Below are 27,924 nucleotides of genomic sequence, written 5' to 3' on the forward strand. Positions count from 1 at the left end.
GGACCTCTCAACACCATCAACAAATTCTCGACTCCCACCTGGCAGCCTCTCCTTCCATTCCAGCGTAGGTTCCCCCCAACTCAAGTGTGCGTTCATGTTTCTGCTTCACAGATGGCCGCGCCATCACTCACCAGAGGGCCATCGTAACATTTCGACTCGAATAAAATACACGCCAGCCTCGTCACTTGGCCTATCGTGCTCTACTTGCAGTGCTTGTAGACCTTCATACCGACACAAAGGCCACCCTCATAACAATTCCACGGGGCGCGACCAGCAGAAGCGCAGTCAAGGAACTATGAATGCGTCAGTAAGCATCGAACCCCACTTGAGACAATTTGATCTTTACACACCTCATCACCGCACCTCCAGAAGGGCGCCGTGCCAACGCAATAGATATAATTCCACGCTTTCTTGCCGTACTTGGCAATCAACTTGGCAAACTTTATGGCCAGCTTCCACTTAGACACTCTCTTCTCAAGAGCATCATCATCTTCATTCAGTTCGTCCATGTTGATCTCCTTGCCGTCGACATCGTAGAAGGAGACGCCTGTTGGCTCATGTTAGTTAGTCTTCACCCCTTGCTTGAAATGGAATGTGCAATTAGATACTTACCGCCGTCCTCGCGCTCAAGAGCGGTCACTTCGAGAACACCGTCGCTGAAGAACTCGATCTTGTGCTTTCCATCAGGTAGGAATGAGCTAACGACGTCACCGTAGGGAGTGGACACCGTGCCATTGGTGTCGTCGCGTGCTGTCAATCCCGATGATCGCTCGATGGCAGATGCAAAGGCGAGATGGCTGAGGATAGCCACGAGGAGGGCATGGAAGAGAATGGTAAACTTCATCTTGGAAGAGAAATCTGATTAATGGACCGGAAAAATGATTTTATAGATTCTGATGCGGCTGATGCTTGAGACTCCCAATCTTTGTTGCTGTTGACCCTCATCTTCCGCTGACTTTGAAGCCGTTTAAATACTTTTCTCATCAGTCCCTCTTCTTCTCATGATTTTACCAGTCCACCTCAGCTCTCTTTTCGAGGCCGTATGCACTTCGTGTTTTCCCTGTTGCCAATGCCAGAGCCCCAGTCATACGAGGTTGCCAAGTACCTCGATTGATGCTACCCGGGTAAGAAGACCAAAAGATGAATGCAACGTTAACGAGGCTCAGTGTGCCCGAGGTTGGTTGCTTCATGCGAGTGATGAATGGATACGATGGCTTGGCCTGCATGTGCCTGTGGAATCGGACATTCGTATTGACCTTGGCAAGAGGGCCGATTTCTATTTTTTCAACGCCAAGGCACGAGGGATGCACGATTCCTAGCGGACACTGGGAAAGAGTAAGAGGTATACCAGATCTAACCGGTGGAAGCCGAAAGAGATGTATCAAGGTAGAGAGGTTGGGGTAAAGTTCAAGGGCTACTATAAAGTTTATGCCTAAAATTTCAGGAACGAACACCAGTTGACCAACGTAGATAGAACTTTGCTCAATGGAAACACCCTTGGTGACTGGATCTTGACGACCTTTTCTTATTGCAATTAGCCAGGATATTGGTAAATCTTTTTCACTATTCGAATTATATCTAGTTCAATTCGTAAAACCTCCATGGACCACTGTCTTGGTAGCAGAATCTTCAGCTATGTGGAAGGCTGCATACAGTTGAAGCGTAAGAGAATAGAAGGAAGAGCAAGAAAGCTTAAGGACGAAAGTGGAATCTTGTGTGTAGAGTGAGAAAAGGTCATCTGGTGTGGTCCAGGAACTTTCTATCAGGGTCGACCTCAGCCATCTTCACCAGTCACCTTCTTCCGAAAGTCATCCTCTCACTTCACCTTCCACATTACACCCACAAACTATCTTCCACTTTTGCAAGATCTGCAAACCATCTCTGATTCGGCAAAAAGCATCAGAGAGAGCTGACAAGACCATTTGACACTGCAATCTGCAGACATGGCGGATACGGGTTCCCCCACAGTCGACAAATGCAAGACATGCAACCAGCCCGCCGCTGAGGGTCAGACGCTGAAGAGATGCGGTCGTTGCAAGGGCGTCCTCTATTGCTCCCGTGATTGCCAAAAAGCCGACTGGAAGCCCCAGAAGGCCATCTGTGCCGGCAAGTCTCAGTCGGGCGCTGAGAGCAACACTGGCTCGGCCCCTGGAACTACACGAGATGTACATCGAGTGACCAATACCTCACGTGTCTCCCGCGCCCTTGAGGCCGACGTTGAAAAGCCTTTCCATAAACTCTATGCCAAGCAGTGGCTCCACGGTCGACCTGAAAAGGATGTGTACAAACTGTTGATCGACACACACCGCATGCGAGTCGAGGATCACCGTGTTTTCGGAGGGCAATTTGATATGGGCAGCAACTATGGCGGGGCAATAAACGGTGGAGAATCGGGCTTCCGCCGCTTTCTTGGACTCGTCGAGTGCCAACGTGGACTTGTGCCGAGTTGGTGGTCCCCGACCAAGGCAAATGAATGTATTGCTCTTGGCCTCTCACGCCCCGGGTGGAGTTCTCTTGCCTGCACCGTTGAGAAGTCGAGCATTGTCGACCATTACGGAGACCGTCTGATGCCGATGCAGCTACGAATGTTCAGCGAACAAATCTACGGGACCACGCCCAATGGACAATCTGGAGCAAGGATGTTGCAATCTCAGATGAGCCTCGAACGGGATAGTGGTTATAGGTGCTGGTTCCACGTTGATTGGAGTCATTTGTGTCGATCACCGGGCGAAGCTGCCGCCTTCCAAGCGGCTAGGGCAAGAGCTTTTGGATCGGGCAACTGGTTTTGATATGAAACGAGTTCAACTTCATTATCACTCAGTCTCTCATGTTTTCCTCCCAAGATTGCCTAGTCTTTTACAGCGTTTAGCACGTCCTCACAGTGTTCCGTTGGTACATGTGATGGAAAAGGAGCATGTCTTAAAAATATCGATAGAAAGTATGAAACATTTATAATTAGCACCTCGCCTGGCTTTCCTTCTCAACTTTGATCTAAGCTGGCCAACCCGCACACATCAAAGATCCAAAATTAGTATCCGGCTCAGTTGCCATAAGGTTCACACTTTGACACCCCAGATGTGTTCCTCCATTGATCGTGCCCGAGTACTCCTTACATGCAGTATCAGAGTAAACCAAGCACGAACCCCTATTCATAAACCAGGTCACGGGCTTTTTCAGGTCACTTTTGTCGCAGCTTGTCCAGCCGGAGAATCCACCATTGAGCCACCAACGACACGATACACCCGTATTAGAGACAACAGTGCTTAACGCAGACTGCAATTGTAGACAGTGGTCGAGCCCAGAGTCGTATCCTTGGAGTAGGTAATAGTCTCCCTCGCAGTTCTTTTTGCTGTACATTGTGAGTTGCCAGTGGGCGCCTGATGAAGTTGCAGCTGCGGTGGTGGTCTTGGACGTTTTGGAAGTTGTGGTCGTGGCGTGATGGGTGGTAGTTGACTTCGAGGAAGTAGTGCTGGTTGACTTGGCGACTGTATGCTCAGTGGCAGTCCTCGCGCTGGCAGCAGTATCTGCGCCCTCTTTGCAGTGAGAGATACAGCCGTTCGCTGAACCACAGAACGTCGAAGTAGTCCCGCACTGGCCGGATTTGGAGCACTAGATTATAAGTTAGCCTTCATCAAATAGTCAGAATCTCAGGGGAAATACATACACACTGGTTTGCCGGACAGAGATTCAGAGAAGCAAGATCAGAATACTTCTTGGGACGGACGGTACCAGGAACTTGTGGGCCACATGTAGCGTGCGGAAGAGCGACCGGCATAGGAGGCTCTCCAGATGATACACAAATGAAAGCGCCCTGTTGTATCTGAGCACAGCCAGACCATCCCCAAGTCTGAGCATTATAGTCTTCAATGTTTTTCACGGTGATCCCATGGCTTTGAGCAATTTTGGCGCAGGTGTCTTCTCCGGCAACAGTGTAGGTAGAGCAGATGGCACTCTCATCTCGAGAAAGCAGGGTAGCGGGTTCCTGGATTGCAGTGGTTGATCCTAACAGGAGAAAAAGACAAGTCCATTCACGGAATCTTGGTAGAAGGATGAACATTTTCGAAGGATGCACACTTTACTCCGATGACGATCTCCTCACAAATGGCCAAGGGTCTTTTTATGTACGATCTGACTCCATTGTCCTCACGAAGATCTCATGCACGACATTCGGGGAGCTTTCAATGCACGCCGAGGGCGAGTTAGGAATGGCACAAGGCAAAATTAACACATGAAACAAAATAGACATCATTTATAGTATCATGTTTATCACCAGCATGGGAGTGGAGACCTCGTTCTGTCTATACCAGCGAATCAAAAGTTGGATAGGAAAATGCAAGGAATGTACACTAACGGTATTGACAAAGAGTGATGTGACATCTTTGTGGGGGTTTAGAGTACTCCGTATGTTCTCTAGCCAAGATAGACTTGATCGCCCCCGCTTGTCCAAAAAGGGTGTTCAATAAGCTTATTGAGACCCACTAGCTCCTTTGTCTTTAGCGTCTCTTTCTACGGAGTTGATTTTGACCACGTCCACATCACTGCCTCTCATATCCAGTTCACAAAGAGTTATTCCCAGCTTTTGGTTAAGGAGACCATTGGTCACCGAAAACCACACAAGTACTCAATGAAGGCGCCACCCCGACCGTGTCGTTTACAATAGTCATACGGTCGTGCATCGACAAGTAGTATATCGGCTGACCGCTGGGAGTATTCTAAACGATCCTGTGTTTCTGAGCATATGCTTATTAGAGTAAATACCATTCTTCTATAGACTGAGTATGAGAATCTAGCCCTATCTTGATGTTATTGTCGTAACGAGCAATAATGTCCACACAGGCAAGCCCTCCAGGTCATGTCTGCTCGGGAACGAGCCAAAAGTGGGCCTAACCTCACGCCAGTGGCGTGAGGCTCCAGCGCGTGGGACAAAGATTTATGAGGAAATGTGATCACATCCTTTGGATGGTAGATTAGCCAAGATAACTTTAATAAAGCAATGAACGATTTTATTTTGCAGTTCATGGCGTTCATTTACAGGATATCCGATCGAAGACCTGGTTCAACCCGGGCGCTCTGCCCCTACGTCATCAAGCGTGGCACAGCTTGACATAGCCTCAAAAGGCTGACTTGAATCATTTTGCTGGGCTGGAATGTACTATGAATGAGTCAGCTTTTTTTTCGCAGCATCAACAAATTCCAAAGATCAGCTCTACCTCCTCACTATTTGCAAGGCTGCCAAGGTTCCCCTTACGATCAATATGCCTCTCACGATTAGAAAGGTATCGCCAGATTTCAAGTTCGATGTCGCAGCCCCTGCAGGCTGGTGTTATGCTGCTGGCGATACCATCATAGGAAATCTTGTCCGTCACACCCCGATTGTCTCGCCCGAGGCAACGATCACCCTGAGCTTGGTCGGTCGGATCAAGACGAAAATCACCGAGAGTAAGACCAACAACAGGCACACACACTACCGCAGCGAGGCACGCCTGGTAAGATCCGACCAGACCATCATCTCGGGTCAGCCTCTGCATCTTCCCGAGGGTAGTGGGGCACCACTTTCCTGGCAGTTCGCTGTCAACATCCCCACCGAGCCACTACAGTCCACGAGGCAGGTCTTTACGCCCAGCACGAGCTTTGTCCCTTTGGACCGCGACCATCCAGCGCATCATACCTTGCCAGGGTCATTCATCTCCTTTCGAGATGGCCTTGCCGTCTCATCATCCTGCTTTGTTGAATACTATCTCAAAGCGCTGCTTCGGTACACCTACAAAGGCTCCAGCAAGCTCGTTGAGGCAATATGGCCTTTCCAAATCAACCATCCAGTGGAAGGGACCGACCTACTCTCCCAGCTGAATTGCCTCTCATTCAACCAACAAATCCAAAGCCAGCGCCTACTCCCAGGCATGCAGCATGCAGATCTCACATTCAAGCAAAAGACACAAAAACTTTTCGGTTCATCAAAGGTGCCAAAGTTCGTTTTCGATATGAACATCCGCCACCCGGCGGCTATTCAACTTAATCATCGAGAGCCGATCCCAATTATTTTAGAGATTCGGCCACGTCCCGAGCTAACGAGTCCGTCGGTGGAGGACCAAAGTATTGTGATAAATTGGGTTAGAATGTGTCTGCATCAGTGTACATCTGTGCTCGCGCCCAGTAATTTCCTCAACGACCACGCGCACGATGACAATCATCATTACTCGGTGAACTTGAATCTGGAGGCGGCTTTCCAACGCCTTGAGTCGCCCTTGGTGATGAGTACAGCAGAGAAAGGCGAGAAAAGGGTCAATATTGGTGAAATGTTCCAATTGGCTCTTCATCCTGGAGGGTTCAGTTCTGGCTCACAGCTTCTAACTGCCATCTCGCCAATTCCCGACTTTACTACTTACAGTATTCAACATACGAATGCGGTAGAGTGGAAAGTTTCATACTCGGTTGCAGGAGAGACGGGGACTTTCAAGGCAAGCAGTGCGATAAGAATCATTGCATCCGCTTAACGGACCCTGGATTGATGCTGTATTTGGTTATTGGATTATATTCCCCCTATTGTTCGTGATTTGTTGCTGTTTATGAACCCCGGTGCAGAAAGACCAACACTCTACGGGCTTGCGTCTGTCAGATCGTGGGTCAACAGTATTTTGAGAAAGGCTGGTGTAGCCACCCAACCTTGCCTATTGGCCTGTTCGGCTTATGCCTTTCGCGTTGAGACCTACCACCATCGAGAGAAAAGCCTACTTTGATACCCAATCTTGAACTCGCTCAATTAAAACTTTAGTATACAAAATACCATGGAATTTTCTAGCTCTATCCATGTCCACGAACTATATGATACAAAGAATTATAAGGGTTGCCACAACCTTGCCCTCGATCCCCGTGTCTAGTAACCCTCCTGATCATTCCAGGAAAGAGTTCCATGCTGAACTTCTCCCATCGGCTCAAGTTTCCACCGCAACACAAGTTTCACCCACTGCAGCAAGTGACTTGCCAACTTGACATGGCCAACATCGGTCGGGTGAGCTTTGGGACCAATATCGTTGTGCTGCAAGAGACCAGTAGTATCGAAATAATACACAAAGCCGAGGTCCTTGAAATGCTCATGCACTTTCTTGCCCTCTTCTTCGTAGATCTGGTCTACTTGGTAGGTCATTCCCTTCTTGGCGAAATAGCCCCATTGTGACTGGGTAGCAAGTTAGCTTCGAGGGAAGGAGATGGATGGGATGGGATCGTTTCGTACAACAATCAGGACTACAGCGTGCGGCCAAGAACGGTGAATGTCTTCGATCAAGTCGACGTATGCATGGTAGAAGTCCTTGCCGGGAATCTCGTTCGGGTGGCGGTGGTCGTTGCCGCCCATTTGGATTAGCACTAGGTCGGCGGGTTGTTCTGCGTTGACGTCCCAGCCCTCAGGCTCGTCGCCATAGAATTCGTGTGCGCGACTGCCGGGGTCAGCCGCTTGGTGCCAGTACCATGTCTATGCAATACTGACTATTAGTATATGAGGGGAATTATGTTGGTTTTAAATATTAGGTGAAACGTACCATGCCGCGAGCACCACCACCATAGCATGCCTTGTCGGTCAAGCATGCTCCTGCGTAGGCCTATACAAACTTAATCAGTACACCTCGCAGGTATGGGTATAGAGTTCCTACTGTAATGGAGTATTCGACATTGCCTAGCCCAGCCACAAAGAGATACGCCCAGGATGACATAGTCTCATATGTTGCGAATTGCCCAGAAGCAAGACTTGAAGAGAGAGTGTTAGATGATCATATTTATCTCTCGGTGGTGATCCGGTCAAACTCACGATCCTCCAATAATCTCCACTTTTTTTCAAACCTGGGAGGTACTGTAAGCTCTGCGTTGCCCGCGGTAGCAACACCGGCTATTTGGGCTGTGTGATGAATTAGTAAAACTTTGGATGAAGGAACGCAGTGTACTTATCCGATGCCCCAGTTAGTGACTACGTCTCAGTTAGCATATATGCCAGCATCTCTGTCCTAAAGAACGATTTACCTCGCATCTCGAAGATCTTCTTCTCACGGATTTCTTCATCGCTTAACTCTGACCAGTCGCCGACAAACTGGTACGTTGCGTCGGCGGTAACATTGGAGAATTGCCAATCAAGCGATCCGAGTCTGTATAGTGATGAGCTATTTGATTGCTCAAACGATGATTGAAATTGGAACTCCTTGACATACCTATAGGCGACGAGGACACCATCTGAGGTACTGGGACCAAAGCTCACAGCAAGCTGAGAAATGTTAATACCCTAAGAGTGGTGATAGAGTTTGAATCCCGCAAAATGAGCCACAAGGGTAAAGTTACCTTGCCTCCGGTAAACTCCACTTTGATTCCAGGTGCCCTGGTGATGTCAGCAGCGCCACAGAGGAAGGGGGGGGGGGGTCACAAGAAAGGGATAGAAAGGGATAGAAAGGGATAGAAAGGGAGGAGCTTTGGAGAGACGAACGACCACCCTGCATGCCAGTTAGAAATTCGAGGCCTCAAAACCAATTCCGATCAAAGGAACAGAGTTGACGTACAAGAGACATGCTTGCTATCCCATCGCCCCTTGTAGGCGATTTCCGGTACATCAGCACCGTAAATATTCCAAGTATCGTCGAGGGAGATCTTGGGCGCTTGTCCGGGGTACGGATTCTCTCTGGGGTGACCGTTGTCCAATATGGTCCCGGCCACTTGCAAAGCCGAAACAAGAATACCCAAAAGTGCAACCCGCATTTTGCTGTCAATTGGATTGGGGGTAGACAACGGATCGCATCAATGGTTTATTTTGTGGAATTCAAGCCAGGAGGAATGGGAGTGCCGTTAGAAAGTGCAACTGTTGATTGACTAGTTTGATGGAGTCAAAACGCTATTGATGGAGTCAGAACGCTAAAAATGGCGTAATTTGAACAGATACTCCACTCGATTATAGGAGCGATGAGGCTAAAGAATTCTGTCCTCTGCAAGGGTGTTTGGTACTTCCTCAGTTACCCTATCTGATCAAATAGGGGGGTTTTCCGGCAATGGCTGATTAATCATTTAATGAGATGAGAAGAATAACTAGTTAGTTAACTAATGGCCTGAGAAGGAGTCCCGTTCTTGCCCCCGTCGTGGTCCACCGTTGAGGGCTGGGCGTTACTCGGGATTTATCTGTGGAATGGCCAAGTCGCACCATGATACTGTACCTGAGCGGTACCTTGCCCTAAAACCCGATCGAGCCAGTGGCCGTTGACTCGTCCGTGTGGTATACTTCCTTATTTGGAAAAATTAGGCTTCTTTCCCCACGAATTTGAAGCGCTGGAGCTTTTCTGCAAGCCTGGCATATCCACGGAGTATATACCAGAGATAGGCAAAACCGAAACCCCTAGGCTTCCTTCGCATTCGCTGGCTAGTTCCTTATGCTTTCCTGCCTGAACAATTCAACCTCGGAACTCTCGAGCGCTATCCCGCCGGTGATATGGCGGACTTAGTTGTAGACCCTGGAGGTCCACCCGGGCCCGTCGGAGGCCACGCGTACGATCGAGGCGGGATTGCGAGGGCTTATTCCTCGGACCCTTTACAGATCCTGGGACCGTGGTGTGATGTATTTCTAGAGTAGTGGTATTGAACGCGTAAAGGATATCAAGCTCGGTCTGAAAGAACATGTATCAGAGGGTGGAATACAACGTCTTGTTCAACAGGAAGTATAAAATACTTGTGACAAGTCATGAATACACTATTTATGCACTCTTTGATTAACTAATTGGAATCTGACTAGTTATATAGTTGCCCGGTGTCACTTTTCTGGTGGACGATGTTGCTACTGTACGTTTGAACTCGTTGAACTCGATCTTTCTCCGACTTTGCTGCAACTACATACAGTATCACATAGTGAAGAATGCCAATTCTCCCTCAGTCTCTCGCCTATTCCCTGAATCCGAAAACCGTAGCTTGGACACCATAATGTTCTTGGTACTCCGTAGATGGCACGCCAAGCCAGCCATGATAAAATATGGCGGCTCGCAGCGCCATTTATTTCCAATAACCTGCGAGTGGATACCTTGTTCTTGGCTTCTGATTTCCTACTCGTTCGTACAGTAGAATTTCCCCTGGTCTCGTGTTCTGACCCCTTGAGTCGATTGTAACCCTGACAGGGCTAGACGATCGGCAGTAGAGGTTTGTTTTTGATTTAGCACTCCGTTTCCCATGCAGTTGTGCCAAGAGGTGTAGCAACTTCACGAGCATTTGGTGTTGGATGTATCAGTTTATCACTCGCAATTGGTGGTCTTTGCACGGAATCCTCCGTACGATCGATACAGTATTTACCGTACACGCTTGGAGACCCGCCAGGATTCAGCCACGCCAAGCGCGGGCGATGATCGCGCGCGCGGATGGTAAAATTAGGTCAAATGGCGCCATTTGGGCACAACTTCATGCAATTACCCTTCGTAGTTCAGGAGGGGCAACGATACTGTTTCACGTTTCTATGCTATCAGTATTGTCGGAATATTCTCATATGGAGTAAGGCTGTTATACGAAATGCCTATCCGATCAGTTTGCCAGAGTGCTTTTTTTTTTCTCTCGGCGGTGTTATTTCTCGGCGCACAGCGGAATCGCTTTTATAGTTCGAGCTCGCTATACGAATCTCAAGAGTATAAAGAACGACCCTTCCAGAGCCTCTTCGCCGCATAATACTCCCCTGGAAAAGATAAGGACGCAAAACGGGGAAACTCCGCCGAATTTGGTAGTCTCCAAAAGGCTGCTCGAACCTAGCCCTGGACCAAAGAAATGTGATCAGCACCAAATTGCTCACGTTATCCAGGTCATGTCTGTGGCCATCGCGGGAACCCCAGTCAAACACTCTGGAAGTCAGAGGATGATTGGCAGGGCGGAAAATTCCTTCAGACGTCGTCGTCAGCTTCCTCGCCTCCTTCCTCCCGATCTCGTTCCGGTCGTATCTGTATAGCTTTCTGGTAAGATGGCAATGGTTTCGTGCTTGGCGAGATTATGCATCTCGGCGATGAAACGAACCGGCAGAATTGGATAGATTACATCAAATGCATTTTGTGCTAGAGATTAGCATGATCTAATTCTGGTAATTGATCAGCTAACAGCTTACTTCGCAGGGGGCTTTCCCGTTCATTTGTACCCCGTTGTTGGGAAAACCGCCCCGCTGCCAAACCGAGGGTTTGGCTATGCATTTCCACTCCTATTGGGAAGCCTCTCTATCGTCCGCCCTACCAGAGAAGACTGGGGGTTCTGAATGGAAGGAGGGCGAACCCGTAAGCGTAAGATACTCATAACCCCCAAACCCCCCCGCCTTCAAGTTTCATCCCTTCCTTGTTCGTCCTTCGTGAGATCATTTCAGTCTACTCCCGGCGGACACCCACTCGACTTACTCTGTGCAGGGTTTGGAGCCATTTCGTTAGAAAAGCGCAGAGCGTGACTGTCTCTGCGATCCATTCGTTTTTTCCCCTTCCTCGCCATATACTTTCGTCATCTTCCAACATTCCTTCTCGCCTACTCTCTTCCGGCTAAGAGACTTAGGGCTCCCCGATGACAGATCGTTGATTTTCTACTTCGTCCACTCTTTTTCAGTCCTTTCCGTTGTTTTTATTTCTATTTCACCATGGATTACATTCAACCCAGGCATCTTTACACTCGTTTACTTGAGAATGTACCGTGGAAATCCGCGGACCCTAATGTGAAGGGTGATCCAAGGAAAAGTGTCAAGTGGATTGATGTAAGCTCCCTTCCATCAATGCTAATTCTGGCAGTCAGCTCTGTCATTATACCATTTTCTGATTATTCTTTTTAAAGGGCCTACGAGGCATTGCTTCAGTTCTGGTCCTCCTGACACATCTTGCTCGAGGCTGGGACTATGACCTCTTTTCCCCTCGAGATGACGCAGATGCCAGCCCCCGCATATTGCAATGGCCTATTTTGCGAGTTCCAGGGCAAGGTCGCCTTGGTGTAACCATCTTCGGCCTTCTGACCGGTTATGTGTGCGCCCTCAAGCCCATTAAGCAGTCCCGCAATGGTGACCACTTGGGCGCTTTTACGTCGGTAGCCAAGAGCGCATTCCGCCGTCCACCTCGTCTGATATTCCCTGCCACTATCGTCCTGATCATTTCGTGGGTGATGACTCAGTTTGGAGCTTACATTGTTGCCAATCGTTCGGATTGTTGGTGGTGCCGTCATGCTTCTCCTGATTTGGCCGATTCGTTTTGGGAAGAGGTCCTCCGGTTATTCAAGAATTTCCTCAGTGTTTGGACTACCGGGTATATGGCGTATGATGACCATCAGTGGGCTTTGCTACCACTTTTGAAGTCATCCATGCTTGTGTATGTCCTCCTTTGCATCACCATGTTCGTCAAGTTCCGTTGGCGCTTGGCGATTTATCTTGGGATGTTCCTCTACTTCCACCAAGATGCGGCCGCAAATACAGGTATGTTCTCTCCTCTGTCATCCTTCGCTCTCTACATTTCTCACCAAGGCTTTGAAGAAACTTTTCAAATGCAAGCTGTCTACGGCATGTTCCTCAGCGACCTTTCCTACGAGACCGCATTTAAAGAGTTCGTTGAGCGTCACAACCGGGGCCGCAGGGTTGTGTCGGCCATCTGTGGAATTTCTGGTCTTTTTATCTGCTCATACCCCGGCGAGCACCCAGAATGGGCGACATGGTCCAACTTTATGCTTAAGCTGGCTCATTACATCTTCCCTCCCAATGTGGACATTGGCAAACGCTATTCAGCCATTGGCATTGACTTGATCGTCTTCGCTATTTACATCTCACCTTCAACCAAAGACTTCTTGTCAAGTCGGCTGCTTCTCTGGTTCGGGAAGCAGAGTTTTGCGGTATATCTTGTGCACGGAACGCTGCTTCGCACCGTGCTATGTTGGATGATATATGGAATTACCGGCCAGCCTTGGGACGGCGAACCCGTCGATGGCAACGGAAACCGCATTCTGGACGAGAATGGCGAGCCGCTTCCACCCCACTGGATTCCCAGGCGTCCTTCATGGGTTCTTGCCATCTCTATGCCAGCTTGGTTTGCGCTCGTTTATCTATGTGCATCACTTTGGACCTCCTATGTGGACCCGTTCTGCGCTAAGATGACGCAGAAGCTGGAGAATTTGATGTTCGATGAAGTTGAGAAATCACAGGAAGCACTTCCTCTTACTCGCATGCCAATGAGAACCATGCCGATGACTTCCGCGTAATGTTCGAGCGGTATGGCATCCGTGATGATTCGCGGTGTATATACTTTCCGTTCCTTCTTTACAACTCTTTCCTTTGACTGTCAGTATTAGGGCCACCTAATTGGGGTTGAACGAAAGCGATCTTTTGCATTCGAATTTTGAATGTACATATTTTTAGCTTTTTATTTTCATATATTTCATAGAATTCTTTCTTCTACTTGTAGGACCAGATTGTTATCTTTTCATTGTCGCGAAATCAATTCTATGTACAGGGGCCCACTGTAGGCAAGATCGATGTTCAGTTTCAACATAGTATTGACTACTAGTAGGCTCTACATCAATCTAAGAAAGCTATTGCGTAGGTAATAGATTCGCTGGATATCCTTCCTTGATATACCAAGCCATTCGGACACCCACGTTCGTTTTCGTTTGGCCTTCTCTCGTTCCGCAAACTCAAAACCCCCTTTTCAGCCACTCTCGCCAGCCAAGAATTCTGAATCCTGAATGTGGGGATTCCAATGATACTGGAATTCCTCCGGGGGGTATCGGAAGAACAAAAGCAGCGGAGCCTAACTGGCCAGGGCCGACCGGACGACGGTCAAGTCAAATCCTTTACGAAATGATTTACGACACTCCGAGTCTCCGACTCTCCACAAACCTGCAGCCAAGAGACATCCCACCCCCTGTCTCACAGACTCACTTGCTCGTGAATTACCAACGGCTTCTGCCAAGACTATCGTGCCAGCTTGGCAGACTGTAACGAGCAGACAACGTTCGTGTAATACCGAATACATCGACAGGGATTTGGCTATCCTCTGTTCCGTAGGCTTGGTAGGGCGAGTGGTACCGCTGCCAAGATCCTAGCGGGCAGGCAGCTGGATTTTCCTGACTCTGCAGAGATGCAAATACCCTTTGAAGAAACGGGGGGCTCGTCGAAATTTTAAGCCTTACCAGAAGTTGCCAATCATCGATAAGCTGATAATTTTGGCTGATAAGGGGCGCTTCTTTGTATACAGTCCTTACCGTCCGAACCTTTTGGGAATTTAGAGATCGCGAATAGAGTCATGAATGAATGAAAGAAACGCTGTTGCAGTCTTGTATTTGGTTCATAATCTCAAGGAAGGATCATACACCAATTTGTATCTCTGCTATTTAGGGAGACCACACAGGGTCTTTTGTGAGAGTGAGTGTCAAAAGAGTGGAGTTTAAAGGCACTCGATGGTTTCCATCACTTAACAGTTCATCTTCATGCACCCATAAAGGCTTAATATCCCTCTAAGACCGTACAAATTTGAGTAGATCATTATTCACCTCATCAATGTTGATGTTGTGGATCGCATGGGAGCCACCAGGATAGATCTTGAGTGTCCCTTGAGGCAAAAGCTTTGCCGACTTGAGTCCGGCAGCGCCGATAGGAACAACCTGATCATCATCACCATGAAGTACAAGCACAGGAATATTAATCTTCTTCAGATCCTCGGTGAAATCTGTCTCGGAAAAGTCCTTGATTGAATCATAGGCAGCCTTAAAACTGGTGTTCATGCCCTGTTGCCACCAACTCCGAATCTGACCCTCGCTCTTCTTGGCACCAGGTCGATTAAACCCAAAGAACGGCCCCGTGGGAACATCCAAGAAGAATTGAGCGCGGTCCTTTCTCATAGAGTCGCGGAAAGAGTCGAAGATAGACTTATCGGTTCCCTCGGGATTCGTCGAGGTTTTCATCATGAAGGGGGGTATAGCGCCGACGAGAACAGCCTTCTTGAAACGACCGGTGCCGTGCTTTCCAAGGTAATGGGTGACTTCTCCTCCGCCATGTGAATGCCCAACCATGATAGCATCCTTGACGTTGAGGTGCTTGAAGAGCTCTTCGAGATCATCGACAAAGGTGTCCATATTGTTTCCGCTCCAGGTCTGGGTTGAGCGCCCGTGTCCACGTCTATCGTGGGCAATGACGCGATATCCATGATCGGCCAGGAATACCATCTGGTTCTCCCAGTTATCGCTGCTCAGGGGCCAGCCGTGCGAAAATGTGATGATCGAGCCATTGGGGTTACCCCAATCTTTGTAGAAGAGCTGGGCGCCATCACGAAGTCCGAGAAAAGGCATTGTCGTCGATCGAGTCTGTGAGAGTCTGCCTCCGGGTTTATAATACTGAGTTCTAAGAATAATGGGCGATTCATCCTGCATCTGAGAATAAATAACTGTTTGGCCATTTGTGATACTTGGGTGTCATTACAGTCTTCGACGTCACACTGCGACCCTGGCCAGATCAAGCACAAGGAGACTGTATCCGATCACACAGGAATGAACAATCCGTTCGAACCAATTAGCGACGAAACCGGTATCATGTCAGTCTAAAGGTCATGAACATCTATTACTGGAAGCTCATGATTCCTCTCTTATGCGAGCGGGATCTACCCGACGCAGAGTCAATTGGTGACGTAGATCACCCGAGATGGTGGCAAATGTCACCCTGAATTCTTATGCTCCAACCATATCTTGAACAATTCAATTATACAAATAGAGATTTCAGAGTGAATTATGACAACAGCGTACCTATTCTTAAACGAGTTGATCGGAATCATGGAAAGTGTTTGACCAGGCAAGCAACCACTCTTCGCAGGGTCCATTATTTCAATGACCCATCGTCTATATCAGTCCTGTTTCTCACTGGATATATGGGATATTAGGTGCATCCATTATGTATGATCTAAGCATCACATGTTTCAAACCGAACCCATTCAGCGCAGATCCCAGAGGTCTACAATATGCGAGTCTTTTATTCATCTGACGTTTTCGGAACTCTAGACTGACGATCGGGATCGCCTGCGGCTCATTGTTCGTTCCATCCTAATCTGTGCATCTTCCTCTTCGGCTCTGATAAGCTTCTCGCTCGGTAGCATAATCGCCTTGTCAATAGCGACCGGCAGACCTCGATGGCGACCTCGGATCATCACAGCGCAGAGCACAAGCTTGCTTAATGTATGCCAGGCTCCAGAGAAACTGTAAAATTGATTTGGAAGGCCTGTGCTAATCCCGACACATCCATATGCACTCACAGTCTCGAAAATAATGTTGAATGCTGAGAATGTAACGGGATTGCGGGTGAATTGGCCTGCCTCCACGATGCAAATTATGATGACAGCCAACGCGATCCACCATAGATCGTATGCCATCTGCGCCCGTAGCTGTTGACGGATGAAGTAGATTCTCCCAGCGGCGGGTGTCATGGAAAGTGGATTTCTTGAAGTATCCGATGACGAATCCTGATCATCATCGTTGGGGAATTGGTCATCAGCATAGATCCCCAGACTCCTTTCTTCGTATACGTTCGAGTGTCGCATAGTAATCACAACGGGATAGACCGAGATATACATCATCACCACATAGATGACTTGTGTCCCCAGTTGGAGGGCGGAGATATTGACCACGTAGAAACCTCCACTGCGAACGCAAACGGCTTGGAACAGCCCATCCAACACACGGGATCCCCGCGGAATGGCGTTCACGGTTGGGTTATTTATCTGTTGCCGAAATTCAGTATAATCGATTGGTATAACCGTTTGACTGTGCAACTCACGTTGAGTACTTCGAAAGCAACCCAATCAATACCATTCAATACAATGACCGAGAGTAACAGCCACCAAGTTTGAGCAGAAGGAAATAAAGTGGTATAAGATCGCCGTGGATGATCCAACAGAAAATCTAGGGTGTCGCGGAACTGACCGAAGTACTCGTGATCTGGGATCATGAGGCGGATAGCACGTAATATCCATCGCAGAAAAATTGGATAGCTATGAACGCTCATAAGCGCACCGAAATTCAATAAGTAGACTCGAATGGCAGTCTCACCAGGTATTTCCAGCCAGGATCAGTAAGCCCATTGTGATGAGCATGTAGGTTGATGTTTGAAAGGGAATCTTTACAAGCGATCAGAACTGACGGGCTATTTGGGGGAAATAAAACACGCACCATATTCGCGTCGACAAGACTCATGCCAGAGTTGTTGAATGCAGAAATTGCAAAAAAGAAGCCGGTCCACCTAATTTAACCCAAACCACGGTTAGAGCAAACCATCACAGGAACGTAGCATAAATGGTGCCATTTTGACATTCAGAGAGCAGGGGCTGCGATGGCACATACCAAGGATTCAGACCGTTGGACTCAGTCACTGACGCTTTATTCCTTGCGAGATACGCTCCTACCCCTAACCCGCCGAGCAGCTGCCAAAGGAAAAAGTAGATCGGCACAATGATTGCCAACAAGGAGATTGCTCGATACTCGGCACCTCCGAGCTTTTGCCGCTCTGCTTCACTGAGATTGTAGAAGGTAGAATTGCGATGCAACTTGTGAAGAAGGTTCAAATGAAGGTCCTCTCCACCAGACCCGTTGGCGGATGGACCTTCTTCCAATTCGCCGAGCGTTGTAGAGCGATTCAGAACATTGGTGTATGGAGAAAGCATGCGTCGGCGTATTGGGTTTGACTGTTGATCTTCGGAGTTATTCCGGCGTAAGTCTGCAGTGAATGCAATATGCACATCATTACCAGTGTGACTCGTTTGCTCCCTGGAAACTTCTCCATTATGGGATTCTTCTTCGGGAGCCACAGACCGAGCATCATCGCCAACTTCCGAAACGGGCTGGTTTGGTTGTTGGTTGAAGTTTCCAACATCAGTATGTTCAGGCCGAGAGTCCGATGCCGGGTCTTTCTTCTCCGAGCTCCCGCGTTGGAATGTACCGCTAGGGTCAACTGGATCTCCCCAGGTCGAAGAGCGGAACATGGGTAGGTGTCCTGGCAGCCAAGTACGTTCCTGGGGCGAAGTAGGCTCTCTGGAGAAAGAGCGTGACCTTGTGATTGCACTGCCAAACCTAATCTGACTACGAGATTTTCGCTCAAGACGCTCTGCTTTAACAATATCGGCAAACCTTCTCTCAAATGCATGTTTGCGAACTAAGACTATGGCGATCGACACCCAGATCTACGTTGCATTAGCGTCCAACCGTAGAGATTCAAGGTATTGCTGCTTTTCTTACCGCAGATCCAGACAAGATCAGAAAGAACAGCAGGACTTGCTGGAATGTACTGAGGGTAGACAGGTTCACCGTGTTCATGCCAGTGAGGGTCATAGCGCTCACAGTCATGTACAACGAGTTAATATATCGCACACTCTGGGCAGGGGAAGAGGTGCCCCAGAAGATGGCGGAGGTAATTAAGGATAGCCCAATAAAGTAGGCATAATGTAGTGTGAGGAACCGTACTCTGGGAAGATAGGCCCTCATCGTCTTATAGTGGAGTCCCGCCATTGTGATGGAGCAGGGAGGACTTTCATGGCGGTGAAGAGAGAGCTGTCGATGTAATTCATTCGAGTCCAGCTTGAGGTTGAGGACTCAAACACGTGACGCGGGAGAGGACGTGCAAGCTGACACCAGGAGCGACGAGACTGGAGCGAGAGAGGTACAGTACTTTCCCTTGATTGCCTTGATGGCCTCGTAACCGCGCGGTCAGGATTGTGAGACGCGGAGACGGACATCAATTGATGACGATGGCCCGGAAAGCTTATTTCGGTCAGGTGACATGATTCTCTTTAAAGTTTGGACGTTTGGTAGTCTAAATACGGCGATCCTCTCAGATGGACCGAGGATCAACGATAACGGCTAGAAGAAAAATATAAAAAACCACGAAAAAGAAGACCCGGTCCAACCATCTGGACAAATTTCAGTGCGTGCTCGGCGGAGTACATAAACCGCCCTCGGAGAAACAAAATCATAAACATCATTCCAGAGTATAACAATTCAATATTACCCATTAATCTTTCCAACGGTGACGATGCACCCTGAAAAGATCATACCCCGTTATCATTAGAAACTAGCGGCGGGCGGTCCTGGGCAGAAATCGATGAAAAAATCAAAATGTGCATAAGCTCCGTTAGGCTTTCCTGCTGCTGCACGGAGGCGTTCCAGTGATTCGGGCGCCCGTCTCGATTGTCAAGTTCACCGTGTGTAAAGAGCGGTTGCTACATGGATGTTTCTGAGTACTTGGGGGACATCTTTTTTCTTCCCGCAGCCATCACTGTGGTCCCCATTGCTAAAGCCACTCCTCCCCAAACTGTCATATCGCAGGGGCAATGTTGACGATTCCCCCAGGCTTGATATCTACTTCTGATCAGCCATCAAAATGAGGCCAAAAACACTGGCTTTAGATAGGGATCGGAAGCGGTGTAGTCCGTCTTGTTGTGCAACCTATCTTCGTTGAGTGAGTTAGAGTCCCCGAGCAAGAGACGTATATATTATGACTACGTTGCGTTTTGCCACTTGCCATGTATCAGTTTCTAAGCTGTAGAATTCCTCCTCCGTGGAGACCGTATATAATAATGACGGACTGGTTATCCCGCGCACAGATTGTGATGTCGCAAAATTTAAGTTGAACAGGCATCAATTGAGCAGCATCCGGGCCAAATTCGAACACGCTGTAGTGCTAGTCTTTGTTAGACCACGAGTTATTCCCTCCTTGTTTCCATAAAGTTGAAGTCAGTCAATGAGAGCTAGAATTACCCGAGGCGCAATATTTGAATAAGAAGTACTAGTCGGGTACTCAGAAATCTCAGTCACTCTATACTACCAGTAGAGGTAATACTCGAGTCTGTAGCACTATATCTCGGGATCTTTTGGAATGAATGAACATGGAAAGATCGAGTAACGGATAACTTAACGGACAACTCTTAAAAAGCCTACCAAAGTGCGAATAATATAGATTTATAAAAGAGTAAATCATTTTACTAACATAGTAAGTTATTCTAATTAAAGTCTTCTTCTATATTAGCCCCTCTGAACTGTTAGCCTACATATAAATCACTATCTATGAGGACATTTGGAACATTTCAAGTAGGAGCACCAGCGGGCCACCCTGCTCCTTCACTATTTAGACGCGAGGCAGAAGTGTCAGAAATATAATATGGTTCGTAAATTTGTTTGCAGGCAGCCAATTCTTCACACCCTCCAGGACTGAGGTAAACGATGTAGAATGTTACGGGGAAAGATCTCATTTTTTATTTCACATGGAATCCCCACCGTGCCCGAAGCGGCATAGCCGGAGTGAAACACGAACTGACAGAGTTGGTTACCCCAGGTTACCCCGTGCAGTCAAAGTTTGGACCGTGCGGGCCGTCATGCCTAAATGAAGAGACGGGACGAATTCCTTCTCGTAGAAGTATAGTGCACAGGGTGGTATTCTTACACAAAATCTATTTCATGAGACTGGCCATGCAGCAGCTGCCGCCTCATCATACGGATTTCATCCATAGAGCCCACCGAAAGGCTATTTTCCAACGCCTTTTGCCAAAATTAAATTCTTATAAGCTGAAGTCACTATGCTCAAACCTGAGCTATGTGTGATAGCAAATTTGGCAAACAATGGAAACCTTTGCTTTGCCAAAAGTATAGGCCTAATGTGTCCAACTGACAAACAAGACATTTCAATTATCGATAATTAAGGAGCAGGACAGAGACTGAACTGCTGCCCCTTAGAAGAGGAATGAGAGAAGAACAGATAATTTTCAAGCTCGGTGTCTTCTCAAGTCTTGAAAATCTAGATACCGTTATAGAAGAATTAAATGCATGGTTTCCCCGGAAGGAGACAGACTTTACTGGATACTTAGGGGCCACTAGCGCATGTACTACCACTAGGGTTGCTTCACCACTCGCCACTAAGGTTCTGCAGGCCCCTGGCGGTGATTCAATCTTCACCACCGTGTTCTTATATAGAGAGAGACAACACTAACGCCAACGCCCACGCTCTTATGCTTTTGGGAGCTTGCTTTTTCTCTAATTTCATAGTCGGGACTGTTGAGATTTATATGATTACAATTTCAAGTGCTTCTTGGAGGGTATCGGCTTCCTAAGGCCGAGCGCGGCAATTTTTAAATACTGAATAAGTAAGTGTTCAATAGTGGTACTAACTGAGCGCAGATACTTCGTACATCTCGTTCGACAATACTTTACGAGCACGGGGATTTCGGCCGCAGCAACAAAAAGCACCCTAATTGAGCATATAGAGCGCCACGGGCGCAAGAACTGTTGATTCCTGGTGTAAGACCCGGATAATGCTAGAAAAATAGAAGAAAGGCGTTTGTGTGTCTATGGCACGGCCTCACGAATATGGTCAAGTTCCTGGCAATTTAGGCAGAAGAGCGTTCAGACTGACCACAAAGGAATAGTGACCTGCATTTTATAGATTCCGCACTTCCTATTAGCTAATTTATTAATTTTGGAGTAAGTAATAGTCAACTAAAGAGGCTCTGGAATGGAAATCACCTTTTGGTCCACAATCTTAGCTCCTTTATTACCGTGGCAAATAGTTCGTGCTTGATCAACGCGTTCTAGCAGCGTCGGTTTCATATTGACTAGGCAATATTCAGCTGGGCTAGTAAGGGGAGGACTGCTGGCATGCGGCCCAATCAAATCGCTGGGTTGGGACCAGTGTAACAGCAAATTTTGGTATAAGGAGTAGAGAGTCAGGCCACTGGCCCGCGTGATTGATTTGGTGTTGGCTAGTAGCCTGTTTCGACTTCCCCGCTTTCGTAACGGATCTCGGTTCTTCAGCAGGTCCGCTTTAGCCTAAGGCTAAAAGTATAGGGCAAGTAGATCTCCGCCCAATTTTTTGATCCAGCCAGTCTACACGAGCAATAATGCTTGTTACCCAAGAATGGCCATCAAATTTGGATATTTACCCGCTGGCAAAATCTGGGGGTTTTTGGGGGAGGGGGAATCATACTCAGTCTGTCAATGGGAGGAAGTATAAAAGTAGTTGGGCATCTCTTGCAAACTTGCGAATAACCTCACTCAAATTGTTGATTATTACCATAATATATCATCAAAATGGTCTCTTTCTCTTCCGTGGCCCTCGGGCTCTCCGCTATTGTGGGTGTCTTTGCCCTTCCAGGCGACATGTCCGGTGACTTCTCTAAGCGCCAGACAATCACCTCGTCACAGACTGGTACCAACAATGGCTACTACTATTCATTCTGGACTAATGGAGACGGCTCGGTTGACTACACAAATGGTGCTGGTGGTCAATATAGTGTCACTTGGTCAAACCAGAATGGCGGTGACTTTACCTGTGGAAAAGGCTGGAACCCCGGCAGTGCTCAGTAAGTGGATATAAATTCTCCAAAATACATACATCAATAAACTTATTAACAAATACAACCCAAAGGGCCATTACATACTCTGGGACGTTCAGTCCTAATGGAAATGCCTATCTTTCTGTCTATGGCTGGACAACTAGTCCTCTTGTGGAGTATTACATCATGGAAAGCTTCGGGGACTATAACCCGGGCAGCAGCATGACCCATATGGGAACAGTCATCAGTGATGGCTCGACTTACGACATCTACACGCATCAGCAGGTCAATCAGCCGTCAATTAGCGGTACAGCCACGTTTGAGCAGTACTGGTCAATCCGGCAGAGCAAGCGGTCTAGCGGCACGGTAACAACAGCCAACCACTTCAATGCTTGGGCTGCTCTGGGTATGAATCTAGGCACATTTAACTATCAAATTCTATCTACCGAGGGCTATGAGAGCTCCGGTACTGCCTCTATCTCCGTTTCTGCTGGTGGCTCTAGCCCTGGCTCTGGTGGTAGTAGTACTAGCACTACCTCTGCCACTGCCACTTCCACTGGTGGCTCGTCTGGAAGTGTAAGTTAACTCTTCCACGTCTACTATCTAACGATATACTGACATAGACTATAGTGTTCTGCCATTTGGGGTCAATGCGGTGGCATTGGCTGGACCGGACCGACCTGCTGTGTCTCGGGCACCACTTGCAAGGCCCAGAATTCATACTACTCACAGTGCCTCAGCTGATGGCAGCATAGTATAGATTCGGGACTGAAGGAGTAACAGGTGTGGGTTGTTCAGGACATCGTGGAGCTCGGTAGCTCAGTACCACAAGACCTTTCGTCTGCCAATGTCGGAGAGGACGGAACGAGCCTTGAACCTGTCGAAGAACCTATAGGTTTTGAAATTTCGAGGTGCGGCGTGGAAGAGTATTAGTTAAATGGCATTAGTCAATTCCTGTGGATTATACATCAGTTGTCAAGCAGAAGGGGTCTTCGCCGTTCAGTGTTAAGCTTAGATGTATTCGTCCTTCGCCAGTAGTCCCCTCTATAGATAAGCTTCTTCCGTAATAAGTATATATTTAGTATATATTTCCTCTTCGTTTCCTGCTGTAGTAAGGGTAAGGAGGTTAAATTAAAAGTTTGGAAGAAAGAAAAAACATACAACAGCCAGACTATGGCGATGCTCACCTAGCGCCCACCGTTCGATTGTGGGCGGCTCGCCGCTTTACGCACTCGGGCTTCAGGCGGCTTCAGGGGGCAGTTCACCTACCTATATTCTTCACCCAGAGGGGTGATGCCCTCCCCAAAATGTGCTTTTCTGCATTTTATTACGGGAAAGATTTCGCGATGCGGGAGCACACACTATGTCCTTCCCTTTATGCAGTTGCCGCTAGTTGCTCTCACCCTTTTCTATACCTCTATTTATCTCCCACCCCGCAGCGGCCTCCCTCTTGCTTCAAGCCGACCGTAACTATAACGAAAAACGACCTAATGCTGGCTTACGCCTGTAATGTGGTAAACCTGAGCGACTTCGATAACTCCGAAATCAGACGGGTAATCCTGCCGCGTATAGAGCGCGACTATGAGCGTACACTAAAAGTCTTTGATAAGTTGTTGTCTAGTCTATAGAATTCTACTGATTAACTAACCCTCTTCTAGATTCCTTAAGCTATATCCCGAAGCTAAAACCCTCCTGACCTCTAAACCTGTAAAATCTTCCTCGTGTAGGCTACTAAAGGGAAACGAGGCCGAATCGAGGCTTTGCCTACTATGGAAACTATTTAGGGATTCCGGAGGGACTTTTAGGCCGGGATATTGTATATACGAGATATCGAATTTTCTAAAGAATTTTTTAATATATTTAAAAAGATTTAAAGCATAATACGCGATATAATACCTTCCGTAGTATATAATCTAATTAGTTTACTTAGTACTGTTACGCTCAGGCACGAGAGAGATATTGATCAATCAACATGGTAGCATTTGACCAAAACAACTAAGCATGAGAGAAGGAAAGAAGGAAAGAAGGCAGAACGGCGAGAGAGCTATCTAAATAGTAGATGGATGCCTCAGGAACTAGGCATCAATCCTGCTGACGATCGTCACAAGTACGTTATTTAAGGGCTACGGGAGAAAGTCCTAATTTCTACCGTAGAAATAGACTATATATTACGCTTAGGTACGAAAGGAAGAATATTAACTAACGTAGTAGTATTTAACGAAATAACTAAGTATAGGGAAGGAAAGAAGGAGAGAGTGCGAGAGAGCGAGAGACGATCTAAATATCTAAGGGATGCCTGTAATAGCAGGCATTAACACAGGTATTAAATATTACTATATATAAATCGTCATACTATAGTGGGCTTTTACCTAATGATATTATTATCATCTTAATATAGCTCTAGTATAGAGATAGCCTATGAGTTCCGTGGTGAGATCCCTAATAGAACGAGAGTGTAACTAAGTGTAGTAATGCTACTCTATTACTTTATATCTATAAGGATAGAGGAAGTTCATAAGTCTATAGCTTGGAGAGGCTTAGTAAGAGTGCCTAGCGAAGATAGAACTGATATAGCGCTAGAGGTCCGTACGATGGTAGCTTGCGATAAGGTGAAATTTTAAAGGAATATACTATATATTTCGGAGCTAATATATCTATTAGTACTTTATACTTACTATTAAGAGTGTGGATAAGATACCGATACTTGTTCTTACCTATACGCGAAAATTTATAAAGGGGTATTAGAGGAAGAAGGTACGGGATATTCCTAGGTATACTTTCTATGAAACCTATAGAGAGGATATATCCCTTTTCCTAAATTTACTTATATTCTTCTTGCTAATAGTATCCGTAGATAACGCCTTCTAAGATTACTCCTTCGTAGGGGAAATCTTAGATCGGGCTAATACTTATACTAAGGCTATTCCGTCGGATAATAATATCCTAGAAGTTATCTATTTCACTAAGACGGTTCTTAAGACGCGACTCTTCCGGCAGTACAGAGAGCTTCACGTAGATAAGTCCACAGGCAAAGCTCGGGGGGTAGATACTTTTAGAAAGGAGTTTGTTGAGCTAAGTTACCGCAGTAGTTACACGCGGAATATCACGATTCGTGCCTACCGCAGATAGGCACTTATGCAAGCAGGTAGAGACAACACGCGGGACATAGAGAGAAACAAGTCAGCTTTCCTAACAGTGACACAGACAAAGCTCATTCAGAGTCTACAAGGATAAGATTCGCGGGGCAGACTAACTAAGATACTTACGGGAGGTTCTATGCCCATCCGGTTAGTGAAATAGATAGACCAGCAAACTACCTTAAAATTACAAGTCGAAGTGACTATATTGAAAACCGTCGCGGAATAGGAATATATCAAAATTCACACCTCTTCCAATCTCTTCCCGCAAAGGCAGAGTTCGACTTCCTAGATCGAAGTGATATCAGGATACTTAACGAAGGAATGCGCTCTCTAAGTGCGCAGCTATTATCTACTACGACTCCTAAGGAAAGACATAGGATTCAAATCAAGCAAAAACTCGCATACAGGAACAAGCAACGGCTATATAAAGAGGAACTCAAGAGGCTTAGATCCTCGTCGCTCGGGTAATAAGACTACGTAACACGGAGCAGCAAATTGTCCCCGATAGGTAAGATGCCGCCGTCACCTTCGTCACTTAAGGATATCGTTCTCGGATAGTTAGAAACGTGGTCGAGTCTCTTCGAAAACATACTGCAACAAGGCAGCCCCTATGAGATAGTTTCTGAAACTTACCCGCTCGTATCACTACTGCGCCTATAACATACTGTCGCATGCACTCTCCTCAGTACTTACGGACCTGGCAGGGAAATAGACTATGACAACTTCCTGCCCCAGTTCCAGCAATGCGTAGCGTTGGCGGGCGATATAGCGGCGGCGTATAAGCGGTATTCGGGGTCGTTAAAGCCGACTTTTACGCCGGAGAACGGAATCGTCCCCATGCTTTACATAATTAGGATCAAATACCAGCATCCCATGGTCCGACGCGAGATCTTGAGTATCCTGCGACGGCAACCGGTACGTGAGGCGGTTTGGGATAGCATCTCTGCTGCCAAGGTTGTTGAGCGGGTAATCGAGATTAAAGAAGGTAGGTCTAGGGAGGGGCAAATGACACAGAGCATAGAACAAATTACTATGTGACAGAGGATCGAGGCTTTGTCTTGGGTACATATCGTCAGTGGACAGTCTGCGGCCAGGTTGGATATTACGTATACGTTCTGCGCGCGGGAGGGAATGCATATCGAGTCTCTTATGATATAACAGACAGAAACTCTCATCATGTCAAATAATCCATAATAGAGAACAGGCCGTTATACGGGACCAAACAGAAACTGATTCCAGTCTGTACTTGCACAGCTGGCAATAATGTCGTCGATTCAGACGGGTGGTGAACTTCGCCGAGGTATGAGAGGATCCCAGTACTGTGAAAGGTATCCAGGCATGCAATCAGGGAACCAAGCAGACTGCTCTATCTGACTTGCGTAGCGTAGCCAAAACAAAGAAAACAAACTTTGATGCCCAGGTGAGCTTACATTTGGGTGGCTTACACCTGGGCGTGCTGCTTCTGCCTAATAGCTGAATTTACCCAGCGATCTGTTTGAAGGAAGGTAGGAGGAGCAGAACTGGGAGAGGAAAAGATCGATTCAGGGAGTTGAAGAAGCTAGGATCTATCTGAGGTCTGGGGGGTATGAATAACTGAAGGGCATGTGACTCTAAGGAAGCAGGACCACACAACATAAACAAACACGATCCACATATACTGACCGGGGGAAGGATGCCTACAATAGGGCACAGTGCTCATGTCATTAGCTCCATTCTGCAGACAATGTCTGGCAACGCTTGGCGGTCCCTTTCCGTGCTAGTGCTTACCCTATCGCCGCTTTTGCTCACTAAGTAGAATTGAGCATACCCCTGAGCGACCTGAGCTGGTCAATGATTATTCCGTAATCTGCTGATCTACTCACTGAGCCTGACCTGAGCATCCTGATTTGCTCACTGAGCCTAACCAAAGCATTTTGGGTTGCTTACTAAGCTCATCCAGAGAGAGAGTGATCTGAGTAAGCAGAACATATGTGACCTCGACATCCACCCAGTATTGTCGGCCCGACCTGCATCCTGCTCTTTACCGTATCCGGTGAGTTGATCTGCGGTCGGCTTCTTGTCCAATATGCTCGCAGTTCATTTTTCTGACGACTTTTACCCGTGGAGACAACAAGAGCGCGTTATGGACCAAGAGCACGAAAAATAATTGAAGCAAGTGAAAGAAAGCAAAATTTTAGGGAAATGCTCTTATCCACTCAAACTTGCGAGAAATCACGCCGCAACCTGCGCGATCCCTGCACTGACCGCTCAGTTGAATCTGTTCGAACCGAACAATATAATTTCATAATTCTTCGACAGCTTGTTGCGGGGAATACCAGTTGACAGTAGATTCTGACGAACCTGACTGATCCATGTTCGTGTTTTGCTTGGTACACAAAAGGGCAATTCCTCGAAATGAGTAAAGGAGACCCTTGATTCAAGTTAATTGCTTCTGAAACATCTTCATAACCTCGACGTAGCATTACGTAGTATTAAGCCTACTGGTC

At 47.3% G+C, this 27,924-nt stretch overlaps 12 protein-coding genes across 12 annotated transcripts; 7 read left to right on the plus strand and 5 right to left on the minus strand.

Moving 5' to 3' along the window:
* Window positions 1–200: 200 nt before the first annotated feature.
* On the minus strand, window positions 201–844 carry N7458_009188 (uncharacterized protein; the record flags this gene model as incomplete). The annotated part of the gene is made up of 3 exons (XM_056912570.1): window positions 201–293; window positions 351–547; window positions 613–844. The coding sequence occupies 3 exons, from the start codon at window positions 842–844 to the stop codon at window positions 201–203; spliced, it is 522 nt and encodes a 173-aa protein (XP_056761419.1).
* A 1,099-nt stretch (window positions 845–1,943) lies between these two features.
* Window positions 1,944–2,789, plus strand: N7458_009189 (zinc finger MYND domain-containing protein; the record flags this gene model as incomplete). Its single annotated transcript, XM_056912571.1, has 1 exon — window positions 1,944–2,789. The coding sequence occupies one exon, from the start codon at window positions 1,944–1,946 to the stop codon at window positions 2,787–2,789; it is 846 nt and encodes a 281-aa protein (XP_056761420.1).
* Window positions 2,790–2,991: 202 nt separating this feature from the next.
* On the minus strand, window positions 2,992–4,057 carry N7458_009190 (uncharacterized protein; the record flags this gene model as incomplete). The annotated part of the gene is made up of 2 exons (XM_056912572.1): window positions 2,992–3,609; window positions 3,665–4,057. The coding sequence occupies 2 exons, from the start codon at window positions 4,055–4,057 to the stop codon at window positions 2,992–2,994; spliced, it is 1,011 nt and encodes a 336-aa protein (XP_056761421.1).
* A 1,198-nt stretch (window positions 4,058–5,255) lies between these two features.
* Window positions 5,256–6,494, plus strand: N7458_009191 (uncharacterized protein; the record flags this gene model as incomplete). Its single annotated transcript, XM_056912573.1, has 1 exon — window positions 5,256–6,494. The coding sequence occupies one exon, from the start codon at window positions 5,256–5,258 to the stop codon at window positions 6,492–6,494; it is 1,239 nt and encodes a 412-aa protein (XP_056761422.1).
* A 380-nt stretch (window positions 6,495–6,874) lies between these two features.
* N7458_009192 (SGNH/GDSL hydrolase family protein) lies at window positions 6,875–8,733 on the minus strand (the record flags this gene model as incomplete). Its single annotated transcript, XM_056912574.1, has 10 exons — window positions 6,875–7,174; window positions 7,232–7,468; window positions 7,536–7,595; window positions 7,647–7,740; window positions 7,834–7,888; window positions 8,011–8,132; window positions 8,196–8,266; window positions 8,323–8,359; window positions 8,465–8,471; window positions 8,538–8,733. The coding sequence occupies 10 exons, from the start codon at window positions 8,731–8,733 to the stop codon at window positions 6,875–6,877; spliced, it is 1,179 nt and encodes a 392-aa protein (XP_056761423.1).
* A 2,872-nt stretch (window positions 8,734–11,605) lies between these two features.
* N7458_009193 (acyltransferase family protein) lies at window positions 11,606–13,200 on the plus strand (the record flags this gene model as incomplete). The annotated part of the gene is made up of 2 exons (XM_056912575.1): window positions 11,606–11,719; window positions 11,797–13,200. 2 exons carry the CDS (start codon window positions 11,606–11,608, stop codon window positions 13,198–13,200), a joined length of 1,518 nt encoding a protein of 505 aa, XP_056761424.1.
* A 1,254-nt stretch (window positions 13,201–14,454) lies between these two features.
* N7458_009194 (alpha/beta fold hydrolase) lies at window positions 14,455–15,285 on the minus strand (the record flags this gene model as incomplete). Its single annotated transcript, XM_056912576.1, has 1 exon — window positions 14,455–15,285. The coding sequence occupies one exon, from the start codon at window positions 15,283–15,285 to the stop codon at window positions 14,455–14,457; it is 831 nt and encodes a 276-aa protein (XP_056761425.1).
* A 698-nt stretch (window positions 15,286–15,983) lies between these two features.
* Window positions 15,984–18,483, minus strand: N7458_009195 (Low-affinity potassium transport protein; the record flags this gene model as incomplete). The annotated part of the gene is made up of 6 exons (XM_056912577.1): window positions 15,984–16,703; window positions 16,760–16,973; window positions 17,032–17,099; window positions 17,152–17,221; window positions 17,323–18,158; window positions 18,214–18,483. 6 exons carry the CDS (start codon window positions 18,481–18,483, stop codon window positions 15,984–15,986), a joined length of 2,178 nt encoding a protein of 725 aa, XP_056761426.1.
* A 3,570-nt stretch (window positions 18,484–22,053) lies between these two features.
* On the plus strand, window positions 22,054–23,042 carry N7458_009196 (uncharacterized protein; the record flags this gene model as incomplete). The annotated part of the gene is made up of 3 exons (XM_056912578.1): window positions 22,054–22,325; window positions 22,391–22,874; window positions 22,929–23,042. 3 exons carry the CDS (start codon window positions 22,054–22,056, stop codon window positions 23,040–23,042), a joined length of 870 nt encoding a protein of 289 aa, XP_056761427.1.
* A 746-nt stretch (window positions 23,043–23,788) lies between these two features.
* Window positions 23,789–24,082, plus strand: N7458_009197 (uncharacterized protein; the record flags this gene model as incomplete). The annotated part of the gene is made up of 3 exons (XM_056912579.1): window positions 23,789–23,907; window positions 23,957–24,005; window positions 24,026–24,082. 3 exons carry the CDS (start codon window positions 23,789–23,791, stop codon window positions 24,080–24,082), a joined length of 225 nt encoding a protein of 74 aa, XP_056761428.1.
* Window positions 24,083–24,769: 687 nt separating this feature from the next.
* N7458_009198 (uncharacterized protein) lies at window positions 24,770–25,427 on the plus strand (the record flags this gene model as incomplete). Its single annotated transcript, XM_056912580.1, has 2 exons — window positions 24,770–24,884; window positions 25,183–25,427. 2 exons carry the CDS (start codon window positions 24,770–24,772, stop codon window positions 25,425–25,427), a joined length of 360 nt encoding a protein of 119 aa, XP_056761429.1.
* A 147-nt stretch (window positions 25,428–25,574) lies between these two features.
* Window positions 25,575–25,906, plus strand: N7458_009199 (uncharacterized protein; the record flags this gene model as incomplete). Its single annotated transcript, XM_056912581.1, is given in 2 exon segments — window positions 25,575–25,585; window positions 25,603–25,906. The coding sequence occupies 2 exon segments, from the start codon at window positions 25,575–25,577 to the stop codon at window positions 25,904–25,906; spliced, it is 315 nt and encodes a 104-aa protein (XP_056761430.1).
* Between the last annotated feature and the right edge of the window lie 2,018 nt (window positions 25,907–27,924).

Source organism: Penicillium daleae, assembly GCF_028827525.1.
Source record: "Penicillium daleae strain IBT 16125 chromosome Unknown utg000008l_segment0_segment0, whole genome shotgun sequence".
In the NCBI taxonomy this organism is placed as follows: domain Eukaryota; kingdom Fungi; phylum Ascomycota; class Eurotiomycetes; order Eurotiales; family Aspergillaceae; genus Penicillium; species Penicillium daleae.